General features: G+C 43.6%; 2 protein-coding genes across 2 annotated transcripts; both read right to left on the reverse strand.

Moving 5' to 3' along the window:
* Positions 1 to 1831: 1831 nt before the first annotated feature.
* On the reverse strand, positions 1832 to 2770 carry LOC123992295 (olfactory receptor 6N1-like). Its single transcript, XM_046293456.1, has one exon. It carries the CDS (start codon positions 2768 to 2770, stop codon positions 1832 to 1834), a length of 939 nt encoding a protein of 312 aa, XP_046149412.1.
* A 1112-nt stretch (positions 2771 to 3882) lies between these two features.
* Positions 3883 to 4818, reverse strand: LOC123992296 (olfactory receptor 6N1-like). The gene has a single exon (XM_046293457.1). It carries the CDS (start codon positions 4816 to 4818, stop codon positions 3883 to 3885), a length of 936 nt encoding a protein of 311 aa, XP_046149413.1.
* Positions 4819 to 17658: the final 12840 nt, after the last annotated feature.

The following is a 17658-nucleotide window of genomic DNA, read 5'->3' on the forward strand; positions in this document are numbered from 1 at the left end:
GCTTCCTCTCAGGGCTGAGCTTCCTTTCAGTGCTGAGCTTCCTCTCAGTGCCGAGCTTCCCCTCAGTCCCGAGCTTCCCCTCAGTCCCGAGCTTCCCCTCAGTCCCGAGCTTCCCCTCAGTCCCGAGCTACCCCTCAGTCCCGAGCTACCCCTCAGTCCCGAGCTACCCCTCAGTCCCGAGCTACCCCTCAGTCCCGAGCTGCCTCAGTCCCGAGCTGCCTCTGTCCCGAGCTGCCCCTCAGTCCCGAGCTACCCCTCAGTCCCGAGCTGCCCCTCAGTCCAGTGGGGTTCTGGGTGAGGACTACTAGGCCATGGTCTGCGGCGAGGGTGGACTATCCTAGGACGCGAGGGGGAGGAACTAAGACATTGATGGAGTGGGGTCCACGTCCCGAGCCGGAGCCGCCACCATGGACAGACGCCCACCCAGACCCTCCCTATTGTTTTGATGTGCGCCCGGGAGTCCGCACCTTAGGGGGGGGGGGGGGGGGGGGTTCTGTAGAATGTATGCACACATGACTGTAAGTCGCTTTGGATAAAAGCGTCTGCTAAATGGCATATATTATTATTATATATTATTCTGTCACGCCCTGGTCGAAGTAATGTATGTTTTTCTTCATTTATTTGGTCAGGCCAGGGTGTGACATGGGTTATTGTGGTGTGTTTTTGTCATGGGGTTTTTGTGGGGTGTCTAGCATAGTCTATGGCTGCCTGAGGCGGTTCTCAATCAGAGTCAGGTGATTATCGTTGTCTCTGATTGGGAACCATATTTAGGCAGCCATATTCTTTGAGTATGTCGTGGATGATTGTTCCTGTCTCTGTGTTAGTGTTCACCAGATAGGCTGTATAGGTTTTCACGTTCCGTTTGTTGTTTTTGTTTGTTCGTGTTTTCATTATTAAAGATGTATCGAACTAACCATGCTGCATTTTGGTCCGACTCTCCTTCAACGGAAGAAAGCCGTTACAGCTTCTCAAAGTATTTTTTCTTCACCTCAAACAGCAAGTAAACAAAGTCTGTTTTTAGAATCAATTGAGAATGACAATAGTTCCTCAAAGTGATAGAACAATATTTCCATCTCTCTCTTTCGATAACCAATTGGCATGAAATGGAAAAATGTAATGCTCTGATCCAGTGGAAACGTCATAAAATATCTGACCCAGTTGATAGTTGATACAATGTTAGAGTTCGTTGAAGACAGGCCATGCCTAGAAAATGTGATTTATAGGATATTTATATTCATCAGGATATTTCTCAATGTTTTTATGTGTTGGCTTTATGTAGACTTTTTTTAACATAGTTGGCAGTGGCAATAAAAGTTACTTTTAGATTTGTATTTAGATTACTATTGTAGAATGTAGATTAACCACAGACAATTATTTTCAGATACAAAGACTATTATAAATTAAATGAAAGTGTTCCACGATATTTGCCTTTGAAAATCATAACTCTCACGCAGGTTGGTAGAAATGGTAAGATAAAAAGGCACATCTAATGTGTCTGTTTATGGAAAAATACATGTTTTAAAATCTAGACAGATTGATTGATCGAAAGAAAAGACTATGCTTGGTTGACCAAGATTTTTGTTGTTGTTGTGTACAGCACTAGTAGGAATGCAGGAAATTAGCATTAGATGCCCCAGAAAATGTAGGGAGGGCCCCCAGACCCCCTGCCAGGTTATGCCCCCTCTTACACTTCTAAAACTGAAGTTGCGGAACTTGCGAAAGGTATCAAGAATTGGGCGCCATTTAACCATGCAACAGTTTAGCAGATTTTACCTTTATTTTTGTTGACTTCTGATATGACGAAGTCTCCCTGTTGTGTAAGATCATGTAACTAACGTTTCATATCAATGATTTTATGTGCATTACACTTTCTGAAAACTGCTCTTCGAATCTTCTGGAGGTTAAGTCCATATATGACAGGGTTAAAGACAGGTGGTATAACAAGGAATTGTACAGCCATTGCATTACGCATATTTAGTGTAATATTTACATTACTAATCCATCCTTGCAAATTGTCAAACAGGGTCACTGTGATGAAAATAACCATTGTTAATAAATGTGGCACACATGTCTGTGTGAACTTAATCCTTCCCTTAGCTGACTTTATACAAGTCCTTACAATCTGACAATAAGAAAATACAATGAGAAGTACCTGTAAAACATGAACCAAAATCATACATTTGTTCAAATTCTGATTGATGGTAATGGGTAAACATGCATGTTTCAGTATAGACGGAATGTCACAGAAGATCTTATCAATGCGAGATCCACACAAAGGAATTCTGACTGTTAAACTAAGTGCTATGAGTGCTATAAATAAAGGATAACACCAAGACAATAAGAGTAACTTTCTAACAGTTAAAGATGTCACAATGGTATGATATAGTAGTGGTCTGCATATTGCCACATACCTGTCGTAAGACATCACCGTTAGAGTAGAAAGTTCACACATGACAGATGTGTATATGACATAGGCTTGAGTGAAACATCCACCATAAGATATCACCTGAACATCTGACTGAAGGTCCAGTAAGAACTTGGGGTAGAAACCAGCAGTTCCATACAATCCATTGACACATAGACTACACAGAAAGATATACATGGGCTCATGGAGACCTTTCTCCTGAATGATTGTTATGATCAGAGTCAGATTCACAATGATGATGAGAAGGTATGTGATAAGAGGCAATATAAAATAAATAGATTTGTTGTTAAATGTCTCTTGTAAACCAAATAGATTAATTAACTTGACTTGGGTTGAGTTCTCCATAGCTTTTGTTGATTTGCTTTCTCTGGTCAATGCAGCAATTCTTAGTCCTTAAATGGCTTGAGTGTGTATGGAGGTGAATGAATGTGTGTGAATTATTTGATTATGTGTCCACAATAGTTTTAACAAAACAAATTCATATCCTCCATCAAACTCTTATTTTTTTTAATAAAATAAAAGATCCCAATAATATATATGATCAGATTTCTGAGGTGTGAAAGATATAAAGAAACGTGTGCCTGTGAAATGTGTTCTTGCTTGACACAGGGATACTGCTCCAATAACTTGTATATTAATACCACCAGAAGACAGTCAAAATACATGATTTGAAATTGAATATTAATATAGAATATGTATACGCTGGAGAAAAATCTACGTCTAGTCAATCAATTCAATGGGAATTCAGAATGTGATATTTCTGTTCACTATGTATTGTATCTTGTTAATGCCATTTATAATCACTCCAAATGTGTAGCCTACATTCAACCTTACTTTCTAGTTTCATGCATATTTGTGTTATTGCACCAATTAAACAATGAATTGTCTTCCAAAGTGGTTGTGAACACACATTTATTTTGAGAGATACACTGTGGACGCCTGTTTATAAGCACATATATACATTATCACAACTCAAGAACCTAAAAAAAGCTATATATTTACTGTGTTGTAACCACAACCATTAATGACATAATTTATTTTTGTTAACAGTATTACAGTATTATGAATAAAGCACCCAGTGGGGAAAATATAGATCGAAGGAGTAGCTTTGCATATTGCTGTTCTTCTTTAAAAAGTTCTTAACTGTATAAGGAGTCACATATTTGTGCTATCCATTGGACCCCATTTCCTAAATAGTGCACTACTTTGGTTCTGGTCAAAAGTAGTGCACCATAAAGGGAATAGGGTGCCATTTGGGACCCAGTCATGCATTTTCATGCTCAGGAGGTGTACTACAATTACTCTATTCTTGGAATATTTGTAAATCACTTTCCCAGAAGAGGGCGATAGACATCAACAAATTAGGGGCCATTTAACCTTGCAGCAGTTTTGGAAGATTTTACCTTCATTTTGTTGACTTCTGATATCAGTAAGTCTCCCTGTTGTTTAAGATGTAACTAACGTCTCATAACAAAGATTTTATATGTATTACACTTTCTAAAAACTGCCCTTCGAATCTGCTTGAGGTTAAGTCCATATATGACAGGGTTTAAGACAGGTGGTATAATAAGGAATTGTACAGCCATTGCATTACGCATATTTAGAGTTATATTTAAATTATTCCACCCTTGCAAATTGTCAAACAGGGTCACTGTGATGAAAATAACAATTGTTAATAAATGTGGCACACATGTCTGTGTGAACTTAATCCTTCCCTTAGACGACTTAGCACAAGTCCTTACAATCTGACAGTAAGAAAATACAATGTAAAGTACCTGTAAAACATGAACCAATACGAGGCATTTGCTCCAAATCTGATTGATGGTAATGGAAAAACATGCATGTTTCAGTATAGATGGATTGTCACAGAAGATCTTATCAATGCGAGATCCACACAAAGGAATTCTGACTGTTAAACTAAGTGTTATAACTGCTATAAATAAAGGATAACACCAAGACAATAAGAGTAACTTTCTAACAGTTAAAGATGTCACAATGGTATGATATAGTAGTGGTCTGCATATTGCCACATACCTGTCGTAAGACATCACTGTTAGAGTAGACATTTCACACATGACAGATGTGTATATTACATAGGCTTGAGTCAAACATCCACCATAAGATATCACCTGAACATCTGACTGAAGGTCCAGTAAGAACTTGGGGTAGAAACCAGCAGTTCCATACAATCCATTGATACATAAACTACACAGAAAGATATACATGGGCTCATGGAGACCTTTCTCCTGAATGATTGTTATGATCAGAGTCAGATTCACAGTGATGATGAGAAGGTATGTGACAAGAGACAAGAAAAAATAAATAAATTTGTTGTTAAATGTCTCTTGTAAGCCAAAGAGATCAAATAACTTGACTTGGGTTGAATTTTCCATAGCTTTTGTTAATTTTCTTCCTCTGGTCAATGCAAAAATTCTTAGTCCTTACAAGGCTTCAGTGTGTATGGAGGTGAACAAATTCATGTGCGAATCACTTAACAAAACTAATTCACATCCTTCCTCTAAATCTTAATTCTCGACAAAAAAAGTTCCCAATACTAGATGTACATTATCAGACTTCTGAGGTGTGAAAGAAAAAAAAAAAACTTGTATCCATGAAATGTCTTCTTGCTTGACAGAGGAGACTGCTTCAAAGACTTGTCCTGTTAGCCTTTAAATACACCATAGTGTATACTCACATGGGATTGGTTGCGTCACTGCTTGGTATGGCAACTGCTTGGCCTCTGACCGCAAAGCATTACAGGGGGTAGTGCCTTGAAGTCGGAAGTTATGTGTCGGACATTATCGATGAGGCATTCAATGACCACAAGGAGATGTTGCATGATGGTCAAGGGGATGTCACATGATGGTCATTTTCAGGACGTTCTCAGGACTTGTCTAGTGTCCTCTAAGTTACTATGATGTTACTGAGGATCATATCAGGAATTTCTCAGGACTAAATTAGGACATTGTGTGATCAAATCAAATCAAATTGTATAAGTCACATGCGCCGAATACAACAGGTTAGACCTTACAGTGAAATGCTTACTTACAAGCCCATAACCAACAATGCATTTAAAAAATATGAATAGGAATAAGAAATAGAAGGAACAAGTAATTTAAGAACAGCAGTAAAAAAAACAGTAATGAGACTATATACAGGGGGTACCGGTACAGAGTCAATATGCGGGGCACTGGTTAGTCAAGGTAAGGGAGGAAAAATGTGCATGTAGGTAGAGTTATTAAAGTGCCTATGCATAGATAATAACAGTGTAGCAGCGGTGTAAAGACATTTACATTTACATTTAAGTCATTTAGCAGACGCTCTTATCCAGAGCGACTTACAAATTGGTGCATTCACCTTATGACATCCAGTGGAACAACCACTTTACAATAGTGCATCTAAATATTTTAAGGGGGGGGGGGTGAGAAGGATTACTTTATCCAATCCTAGGTATTCCTTAAAGAGGTGGGGTTTCAGGTGTCTCCGGAAGGTGGTGATTGACTCCGCTGTCCTGGCGTCGTGAGGGAGTTTGTTCCACCATTGGGGAGCCAGAGCAGCAAACAGTTTTGACTGGGCTGAGCGGGAACTGTACTTCCTCAGTGGTAGGGAGGCGAGCAGGCCAGAGGTGGATGAACGCAGTGCCCTTATTTGGGTGTAGGGCCTGATCAGAGCCTGGAGGTACTGAGGTGCCGTTCCCCTCACAGCTCCGTAGGCAAGCACCATGGTCTTGTAGCGGATGCGAGCTTCAACTGGAAGCCAGTGGAGAGAGCGGAGGAGCGGGGTGACGTGAGAGAACTTGGGAAGGTTGAACACTAGATGGGCTGCGGCGTTCTGGATGAGTTGTAGGGGTTTAATGGCACAGGCAGGGAGCCCAGCCAACAGCGAGTTGCAGTAATCCAGATGGGAGATGACAAGTGCCTGGATTAGGACCTGCGCCGCTTCCTGTGTGAGGCAGGGTCGTACTCTGCGGATGTTGTAGAGCATGAACCTACAGGAACGGGCCACCGCCTTGATGTTAGTTGAGAACGACAGGGTGTTGTCCAGGATCATGCCAAGGTTCTTAGCGCTCTGGGAGGAGGACACAATGGAGTTGTCAACCGTGATGGCGAGATCATGGAACGGGCAGTCCTTCCCCGGGAGGAAGAGCAGCTCCGTCTTGCCGAAGTTCAGCTTGAGGTGGTGATCCGTCATCCACACTGATATGTCTGCCAGACATGCAGAGATGCGATTCGCCACCTGGTCATCAGAAGGGGGAAAAGAGAAGATTAATTGTGTGTCGTCTGCATAGCAATGATAGGAGAGACCATGTGAGGTTATGACAGAGCCAAGTGACTTGGTGTATAGCGAGAATAGGAGAGGGCCTAGAACAGAGCCCTGGGGGACACCAGTGGTGAGAGCGCGTGGTGAGGAGACAGATTCTCGCCACGCCACCTGGTAGGAGCGACCTGTCAGGTAGGACGCAATCCAAGCGTGGGCCGCGCCGGAGATGCCCAACTCGGAGAGGGTGGAGAGGAGGATCTGATGGTTCACAGTATCGAAGGCAGCTGATAGGTCTAGAAGGATGAGAGCAGAGGAGAGAGAGTTAGCTTTAGCGGTGCGGAGCGCCTCCGTGATACAGAGAAGAGCAGTCTGAATGACTAGTCTTGAAACCTGACTGATTTGAATCAAGAAGGTCATTCTGAGAGAGATAGCGGGAGAGCTGACCAAGGACGGCACGTTCAAGAGTTTTGGAGAGAAAAGAAAGAAGGGATACTGGTCTGTAGTTGTTGACATCGGAGGGATCGAGTGTAGGTTTTTTCAGAAGGGGTGCAACTCTCGCTCTCTTGAAGACGGAAGGGACGTAGCCAGCGGTCAGGGATAAGTTGATGAGCGAGGTGAGTTAAGGGAGAAGGTCTCCGGAAATGGTCTGGAGAAGAGAGGAGGGGATAGGGTCGAGCGGGCAGGTTGTTGAGCGGCCGGCCGTTACAAGATGCGAGATTTCATCTGGAGAGAGAGGGGAGAAAGAGGTCAGAGCACAGGGTAGGGCAGTGTGAGCAGAACCAGCGGTGTCGTTAGACTTAGCAAACAAGGATCGGATGTCGTCGACCTTCTTTTCAAAATGGTTGACGAAGTCATCTGCAGTGAGGGAGGAGGGGGGGGAGGGGGAGGAGGATTCAGGAGGGAGGAGAAGGTGGCAAAGAGCTTCCTAGGGTTAGAGGCAGATGCTTGGAATTTAGAGTGGTAGAAAGTGGCTTTAGCAGCAGAGACAGAGGAGGAAAATGTAGAGAGGAGGGAGTGAAAGGATGCCAGGTCCGCAGGGAGGCGAGTTTTCCTCCATTTCCGCTCGGCTGCCCGGAGCCCTGTTCTGTGAGCTCGCAATGAGTCGTCAAGCCACGGAGCGGGAGGGGAGGACCGAGCCGGCCTGGAAGATAGGGGACATAGAGAGTCAAAGGATGCAGAAAGGGAGGAGAGGAGGGTTGAGGAGGCAGAATCAGGAGATAGGTTGGAGAAGGTTTGAGCAGAGGGAAGAGATGATAGGATGGAAGAGGAGAGAGTAGCGGGGGAGAGAGAGCGAAGGTTGGGACGGCGCGATACCATCCGAGTAGGGGCAGTGTGGGAAGTGTTGGATGAGAGCGAGAGGGAAAAGGATACAAGGTTGTGGTCGGAGACTTGGAGGGGAGTTGCAATGAGGTTAGTGGAAGAACAGCATCTAGTAAAGATGAGGTCGAGCGTATTGCCTGCCTTGTGAGTAGGGGGGGAAGGTGAGAGGGTGAGGTCAAAAGAGGAGAGGAGTGGAAAGAAGGAGGCAGAGAGGAATGAGTCAAAGGTAGACGTGGGGAGGTTAAAGTCACCCAGAACTGTGAGAGGTGAGCCGTCCTCAGGAAAGGAGCTTATCAAGGCATCAAGCTCATTGATGAACTCTCCGAGGGAACCTGGAGGGCGATAAATGATAAGGATGTTAAGCTTGAAAGGGCTGGTAACTGTGACAGCATGGAATTCAAAGGAGGCGATAGACAGATGGGTAAGGGGAGAAAGAGAGAATGACCACTTGGGAGAGATAAGGATCCCAATGCCACCACCCCGCTGACCAGAAGCTCTCGGGGTGTGCGAGAACACGTGGGCGGACAAAGAGAGAGCAGTAGGAGTAGCAGTGTTATCTGTGGTGATCCACGTTTCTGTCAGTGCCAAGAAGTCGAGGGACTGGAGGGAGGCATAGGCTGAGATGAACTCTGCCTTGTTGGCTGCAGATCGGCAGTTCCAGAGGCTACCGGAGACCTGGAACTCCACGTGGGTCGTGCGCGCTGGGACCACCAGATTAGGGTGGCAGCGGCCACGCGGTGTGGAGCGTTTGTATGGTCTGTGCAGAGAGGAGAAAACAGGGATAGACAGACACATAGTTGACAGGCTACAGAAGAGGCTACGCTAATGCAAGGAGATTGGAATGACAAGTGGACTACACGTCTCGAATGTTCAGAAAGTTAAGCTTACGTAGCAAGAATGTTATTGACTAAAATTATTAAAATGATACAGTACTGCTGAAGTAGGCTAGCTGGCAGTGGCTGCGTTGTTGACTTTGTAGGCTAGCTGGCAGTGGCTGCGTTGTTGACACTACACTAATCAAGTCGTTACGTTGAGTGTAATAGTTTCTACAGTGCTGCTATTCGGGGCTAGCTGGCTAGCTAGCAGTGTTGATTACGTTACGTTGCGTTAAAAGAACGACAATAGCTGGCTAGCTAACCTAGAAAATCGCTCTAGACTACACAATTATCTTTGATACACAGACGGCTATGTAGCTAGCTATGTAGCTAGCTACGATCAAACAAATCAAACCGTTGTGCTGTAATGAAATGAAATGAAAAATGTGATACTACCTGTGGAGCGAAGCGGAATGCGACCGGGTTGTTGAGTGTGGAAGTTCTATTCAGTAGACGTTGGCTAGCTGTTGGCTAGCTAGCAGTGTCTCCTACGTTAAGGACGACAAATAGCTGGCTAGCTAACCTCGGTAAATTAAGATAATCACTCTAAGACTACACGCTCTAAACTACACAATTATCTTGGATACGAAGACAGCAAAGACAACTATGTAGCTAGCTAACACTACACTAATCAAGTCGTTCAGTTGAGTGTAATAGTTTCTACAGTGCTGCTATTCGGTAGACGGTGGACGTTTGCTAGCTGGCTAGCTGCTGGGCAGATAGCAGTGTAGACTACGTTAGGACGACGAAATATGAAGTTGCAATAGAAGTGCTGACTGTTTCACTTTGTTGTCCTCTTTCTTTTCCTTTTTCTTCTGTCCTTCTTTTGTCCTTATTTTGTCTTCCTTTCTTCTGTTAACTAGATATTTTTTGTTGTTATTCTTTGTAAGCTAGCTAGCTTCTTCCAGGAGAGTCCCTAGCAACTGCTTAGCAACAAGTAAACAATTCTGCTAGCAATTCAGCTAGCTAAGATAACTGTACAATTTTATGAAAAATAGTTAATTTTTCAAAAGCCTGTCTTTTTTGGTTTGTTCCTTGTTTTGTCTTCTATTGAGTCTTGCAGTTTTCTCTTGATTTTTTCGATGTACTTCACTCTAAAAAAACAAAAGGGGGGGGGTGATGCAAATAGTCTGGGTAGCCATTTGATTAGATGTGAGCGGCGTTCCACACCTCTGCTCGCCGGAACCACTTGTCAACTGCAGGGGCTGCGGTCTGGCTCAGAGACATTGGAGCCAGCTGATATCCCAGAACGCACTGGAAGGGAGTCAACCCGGTGTAGGTGTGTCCAGCAGCGAGGTATGTGTGTACCAGGTCAACAACCGATCTCTCACCCCTGTGGGGACATAGATGCGCTCTGGAGGGTAGGTGGCAGGAGCGAGTACCTTCCAGAGCCTGACAGATGTCCACATCTGTGTCCCAAAGCACGGGGCCAACGGTACTGGAGGACCGATTGATGGGCTGGAGGACACTCACAGGACCCTCCACTGACGTGGAAGCACAGTGTGTGGTAAAGCAGGTCGTCTGCATCCTGGTCCCTACGCGGTGGTTATCATCTTTGACCAGGAGATGGTAGGGTTATGAAGTTGGAGCCACGGGCTGAAGATGACTGTGTACGGGTGGTGATGAAGTGAAGGCTTTCCTGGTGCTTGCGTCCCACTGTGAGGGTGAGGGGGTGCTGTGACATGCGTAATTGTGTCGGATCTCAATGGTCACATATCCAGAGCTTGGACAGGAAAAGGAGACTTCATACCCATGAAGTTGAGTTCAGGGAGGAGGCAAGTCCTCCAGAGTTGTAGAGACAATTGGAACCAGCAAGGGTTTGGCGGAAAACGATGATAATGGAATGCTCACACCTACCGTGGGAGACGGAATGTCACATGGCCGACCCTCTACTCCAATGGACCCCAGGGTTGGGACGCACCGGATACCACTGAAGCTGATGCCGCTCCTGGCCACAATAGGGACGGAGTGCCAGCTGTCTCCGGCAAACCCTACTGCCATGGGTTCAGGCTCTGCCTCAGGACAGCCAAAGGAGGGAAGTGAGTGGCAATATCGACACCGGCGCACCCGAAGAAGGTTAAGATAAATAGCCATCGCGATGAGAGTGTCCAAGGATATGTTGTCTGCAGAATAGAGTGCGGAGCGCATGTTCATTCCATCCGCTGGAGGCTGCTACAGTCCGAAAGATGAGGGCGTACTCCACAGCGGTCTGAGCACCCTGCTAGTATTGGCCGTTGCCCATGACAAAGCCTGTCCGGTGTTGGGGGCTCGCATCTGATAGGCGGAATAGGCCTGGGCGGATGGCTGGGTAGGCTGGGGGACTGGCTCACTGTGACTACCCGTGGTAGGAGGCGCTCCATCAGAGTTATGGAGAACCTCGCTGGTGGTGTCGAGCCGGTGAAGATCCTCCTTCATGGTCGTACATAGTAGAGCCAGCCGGTCGTGGGGTTGGTGTAGAGGACCCTGTTCCTCGACCATCTGGAAGATGGTGTAATCTTCTGCTGCTTCCATAATATCTGAGGCAGTATTCTGTAACATTAATGCAGGACTGGTGCAGGTGCAGAAGCTGAGTTCAATAATAATAAACATGAAGAAAATACAAAACAGGAGACTCACGATGGGGCGCAAGTGTATGCAATTATGGTTGCCAGGTGTACGCAATGTGGGTTGCCATCTTCAGGTGGTTTGCCAGGACCGGTGGTTGACAATCAGTTAATCTGAATATTCTATTATCATTGATTTAATTTACTTATAGTTGTCTAATGTTGGTGGGGTATATTCTTTGGTTTTAATTGTACTCCAGAATCACTACAAGTATAATAGTTTTTCTTGAGTGTATTTTTAACAGAGCTGAAATTTACTTTGAAGTGTAAAGTGTAGGAATACATGTGAAATCAGTCATTGACAGACATGGTGGCATAGCAGGAATATCGGAATGCTATGCAGGAATATCAGAATGCTATGCAGAAAGAGGTTGTGAGTTCAAATCCCAGGTGAGGACATATTTGAATAGTAATTACTGTATGAATGAACATGCACAATGTAATCATTTATGTCAAATATGTTAGTTGAAAACATATGCTATGATTTATATGGTAAAAGCACTGTGTCGGGGGGTTTCATTAACATTGCAAAAGACAAAGAGCTGTGAATGGATCAGTGGTTCACAAATCAGGGGCTTGACAACAGTAGCAAGGGTGACGTGTAATGAAACAAGGGAATGCATGCTCTGGATATATTTTTTGGGGGGATGTTTCTTTTCTACCGTCAAGTGAAGTCCCCGGGAAAAACTGGGAACTAGACAAAAGATCCAGGGGACAATGACACAATGTCCCAAGAATGTCCTACAAACGCAGTGGCGAACTGAGACTATTCAACCTAGTCCTTCTGAGGGAACAAAGATTTTAATAGCCCACGTTGAATTAGACAAAAAAATCGAGAAAAATAACAGACAACATAGCTTCACTTAATGAGCTGAAATTCGAAGGGGATGGCCATCGTAGATGGGTGGGATGGGATGAGAGAAACTGAGGGTTGGAATCTGGAACTGAAGATGAGTGAGAGTGAAGTTGCTCCGTAAAATGACGGTATAAAATGACGGTAAAATGACGGTATAAAAACGAAAATTCAACAATGACACGAAAAAGGTTGTAACATCCAATGATGGGCGCATCTGCTAGATGACTAAAATGTAATGTTGTGTTGAGAAGCTTCACCGCAGGTGGATTGTTTAAAATAGTTTAAAAAATGTTGTTTAAAATGTAAAAATATATATCTATAAAAACAGTTTATAACATCGTCCACCTTGAAGTTGATAACATCTGCTGCTGATGCAGTTGTTGTCGCCATTGTCACACTATTAAAACACACGCTAGCTACTAGTGGGAAGATTACTGCTTGCTATTGACACTGATTCTTTACTCTTGCGCACTTAGTAGTGACGTACATAGATAAGTCACTTGTTTTTTTGTACAGTACCACTCATTAAAAGTCAAAATGTGGTTAGTTCATTCCATTCTCACTCCACAATTCTGCTCTAATACAGTTGAATGGCAGGGAAAGGGGATACCTAGTCAGGTCACAACTGAATGCATTCAACCAAATTGTGTCTTCCGCATTTAACCCAACCCCTCTGAATCTACATTATCAGTGCCCAGGGAGCAGTTGTTGTCGGGGGTTAACTGCCTTGAACGGGAGATTTTTGCACCTTACCAGCCCAAGGATTCGAATCATTGACCTATCGGTTACTGACACAACACTCTTAACCGCTAGGCTACCTGCCACCCAGCTTCTGAAGGCCTAGGCAATGGCTTGCTGAACTAGCTGGATTTTCTACCCAGAGACCACCAAAGAAAAAATCCTGATATTTTCACTTCAGTATTAACCAAACTCTTTTACAAAATGAATAAAAAACTGAAGAGATGCAATCAGAATATAATTAAATTATTTAAAAGAGGAATTAGAACTTAAAACTAAATCTAAAAAGTCATTGTGGAAGCCCTCAGGATAAACCGGGAACAAAACAAAACCTCTAGGGGACCATGACACAACATCCTGACCACCAATTTTGTGACGTTCTGGGGACGTCCTAACAACAAATTCCTGCCAAGGCCTAGTTCCTTTTTAAAAGCCTGCCTGGTTTTAATGATCCTAATGCCATACATAATAGGATTTAAAAGTATAGGAGGACAATGTGCAGTATCATGTCTGCCTTGTAGAATCACAAATAAACAGCCAAAGGAGAAGTTCAGCAATGAGGCTATATGTGGTGTACAAGTGTTAAACACTTCCTGTTTTGTCTCTTTTGAAGACTTTAAACATATTTATACAATTCTTACATATGTTAGGAAAGATAGTACAAGCTAAAGAAAGCACAGTTACAACAAGACCCCATATCATATTTTTGTGTAATATTTGAACACTCTGTCTATAACATTACCGCAAACTCAGGGAGATAGGGATGACATCAATGAAAAAGAAGTTTTTAGTTTTTGTAATATTGTTATACACTAGAGCTGTGGTTCCCAAACCTTTTCACTCAGGCCCCCTCATCACTGGGGAACATGTCTTATGTGTGTTCATGTGATATCTGAACCATCAAATTGGCAAAGCGACAATACAGGACTAAGATCGAATCGTATGACACCGGCTCCGACACTCGTCGGATGTGGCAGTGCTTGCAAACTATTACAGACCACAAAGGGAAGCACAGCCGAGAGCTGCCCAGTGACATAAGCCTACCAGATGAGCTAAATTACTTCTATGCTCGCTTCGGGGCAAGTAACACTGAAGCATGCATGGGAGCATCAGCTGTTCTGGACGACTGTGTGATCACGCTCTCCGTAGCCGATAAGAATAAGACCTTTAAACATATCAACATTCACAAGGATGCAGGGCCAGACAGATTACCAGGACATGTACTCTGAGCATGCGCTGACCAACTGGAAAGTGTCTTCATTAACATTTTCAACCTCTCCCCGTCTGAGTTTTTAATACCAACATGTTTCCCTCAGACCACCATAGTCCCTGTGCTCAAGAACACTAAGGTAAGGATTCCATATCTGTTATGTCATAGAATTGATGTCTTCACTATTATTTCATGTCAGCAAACTTAACATGTGTAAATATTTGTATGAACATAACAAGATTTAACAATTGAGACATAAACTGAACAAGTTCCACAGACATGTGACTAACAGAAATTGAATAATGTGTCCCTGAACAAAGGGGGTATCAAAATCAAAATTAACAGTTAGTATCTGGTGTGGCCACCAGCTACATTAAGTACTGCAGTGCATCTCCTCCTCATGTACTGCACCAGATTTGCCAGTTCTTGCTGTGAGATGTTACCCCATTCTTCCACCAAGGCACCTGCAAGTTCCTGGACATATCTGGGGGGAATGGCCCTAGCCCTCACCCTCCGATCCAACAGGTCCCAGATGTGCTCAATGGGATTGAGATCCGGGCTCTTCGCTGGCCATGGCAGAACACTAACATTCCTGTCTTGCAGGAAATCACTCACAGAATGAGCAGTATGGCTGGTGGCATTGTCATGCTGGAGGGTCATGTCACAATGAGCCTGCAGGAAGGGTACCACATGAGGGAGGAGGATGTCTTCCCTGTAACACACAGTGTTGAGATTGCCTGCAATGACAACAAGCTCAGTCTGAGGATGCTGTGGCACACCGCCCCAGACCATGACGGACCCGCCACCTCCAAATCTATCCCACTCCAGAGTATAGGCCTCGGTGTAACATTCATTCCTTCGACGATAAACGTGAATCCGACCATCACCCCTGAAGAGACAAAACCGCGACTCGTCAGTGAAGAGCACATTTTGCCAGTCCCGACTGGTCCAGCGACGGTGGGTTACTGCCCATAGGTGACCTTGTTGCCGGTGATGTCTGGTGAGGACCTGCCTTACAACATGCCTACAAGCCTCTCTCAGCCTGTTGCGGACAGACTGAGTACTCATGGGAGGGATTGTGCATTCCTGGGGTAACTCGGGCAGTTGTTGTTGCCATCCTGTATCTGTCCCGCAGGTGTGATGTTTTTGATGTACCGATCCTGTGCAGGTGTTGTTACACATGGTCTAGCATGGCGATGACGAACAGATTGTCCGTCCTGTCTCCCTGTAGCGCTTTCTTAGTCATCTCACAATATGGACATTGCAATTTATTGCCCTGGCCACATCTGCAGTCGTCATGCCTCCTTGCAGCATGCCTAAGGCACGTTCACGCAGATGAGCAGGGACCCTGGGCATCTTTCTTTTGGTGTTTTTCAGAGTCAGTAGAAAGGCCTTTATAGTGTCTTAAGTTTTTTCATAATTGTGACCTTCTGTAAGCTGTTACTGTCTTAACGACCGTTTTACAGGTGCATGTTCATTAGTTGTTTATGGTTCATTGAACAAGCATGGGAAACAGTGTTGAATGAAACCCTTTACAATGAAGATCTGTGAAGTTATTTGGATTTTTACGAATTATCTTTGAAAGAAAAAGAAAAAGGAACGTTTCTTTTTTTGCTGAGTTTATATACTATATACAGCTATTTTCACTTAGTCGTCAAGCGTAAGCCAAACACCTGAATCTGTCATTAACAACAAATGAGAGGGTCAAACTTTTTCCACTTAATGTCCATGAAAAATTATTCTGACGAAGGCCATTGATGGCAAAACATCATGATTTTAATTAAATTAAATTAAATTTGATTGATTTATTGATTTAGATTTTTGATTTATTGATTTAGATTGATTGATTTAGAAAATCATAGGAAATCAGGACGAGTAATGTTTGAGAGACGTGAGAAAACGTGACAATGAAGAAGCAGAGGTTGGTCAGAGTGGTGTCCACACATGAGAGCTCCACGACCGCCCAGTTTGAGCAGTAGAGTTTATTGCCGTAGACGCCACAGAGGGGTAAACCATCCCAATGCTATTTTCTAGCCATGAAAAAAGCCACGTAAGAAAAAGCAGTGTCCATACTTTTCGAGTGGTCATGATAGAGTGGTATTGTAACGGCTTGCAGATGGCAACATACCTGTCATATGTCATCACTGTCAAGCTGGTGAAAAAAAGCATAGGAGTAGATGGGTCAGGCACCCAATGTACATGAGAGTCAAATAAAAGGTCATAAGCTGAAATGCCATAGATACCATTAATACACAGATTACAGAGGAATAAATACAACATTTTCTACAGAAAAATGTTAACAATCAGTGTCAGATTGACAAAAATGGTGAAGAGGTATAGGATGAAAGTCAATCCGAAGTAAATATGCCACGCTCAGTCCATGCAGCACAAACACTATCTCCTGGGTGGAGTTTAATACCATTTTTTGGGCACTTTGCTACATTTTGAACATAACTTGTTGAGAGCATGGCCATTTTTCTAATTGGAAATTTGGACCACATGGGTTAATTTTTATTTGTCTTTAAAGGCTTTCCACAAAATGCTCAAATCTCAGACAATTTTAGCTCATATCTGAGCAATTGTTTTTTTTTACCACTGCTCAGCTCCATGAAGTGAATCAGAGGAGGGCTAGACTTTGGTAGTAGCTAGTTTTTGCATGAGTTAATGATTAAATAAAATGTTATGAAAAACATTTCAATTGCAAAATACACTGAAAAATATTGTCAGAAAAAAAAGGTCTTTGTACAATATACTATCTACCCCCAGCGGACTGTTCACAGGCCTCATGGCAGATGACTTCTTGATTGGCACAACACATCCAGCCAGGGGCATCATGCTCCCCAAAATGTTGAGGGGGCACTAATGAGCAAAATATATATCTTTGAATATACCCACAAGTGTCACGGAACTCGTCTGAAGTCAATAACTCTGATGTGCCAATTTATTTCTGTACCGTCCGAACCGTTTGAGCTTCAGCTGTTCCTCCTTTAAAAGTTTTGAGCTTGCACCGTGGGACTTAGAGGTACCCAGCGTCACGGCTTCATTGCTCCAGACCACCACAAGGGGATGTTAGAGCACTCATTAAGCATTTGGGTCCCAAGGTTTTTATATGACCAACCATATCGAGTGGTTCCAATGACACATTGTGATGTGAGCCACCCTTGCCTTGTGGCATTCTTCAACAAAGATGGCTGAAAAAACATTACGGTGGAACCAGATGTAAATTGTTATATCGTCATAACGAGTCAAGCAAAACATTTACAATTGAGAGAAATATGTTAATGCGGAGACAAGCGTATCTGCATATTGAGGTCATTAATTTAATTGATGAAAATCGCCTTTTAGAAAGTTATCTGACTAGCTAACATTAG

This window comes from Oncorhynchus gorbuscha, linkage group LG13 (genome assembly GCF_021184085.1).
Source record: "Oncorhynchus gorbuscha isolate QuinsamMale2020 ecotype Even-year linkage group LG13, OgorEven_v1.0, whole genome shotgun sequence".
NCBI classification, from domain to species: Eukaryota; Metazoa; Chordata; class Actinopteri; order Salmoniformes; family Salmonidae; genus Oncorhynchus; species Oncorhynchus gorbuscha.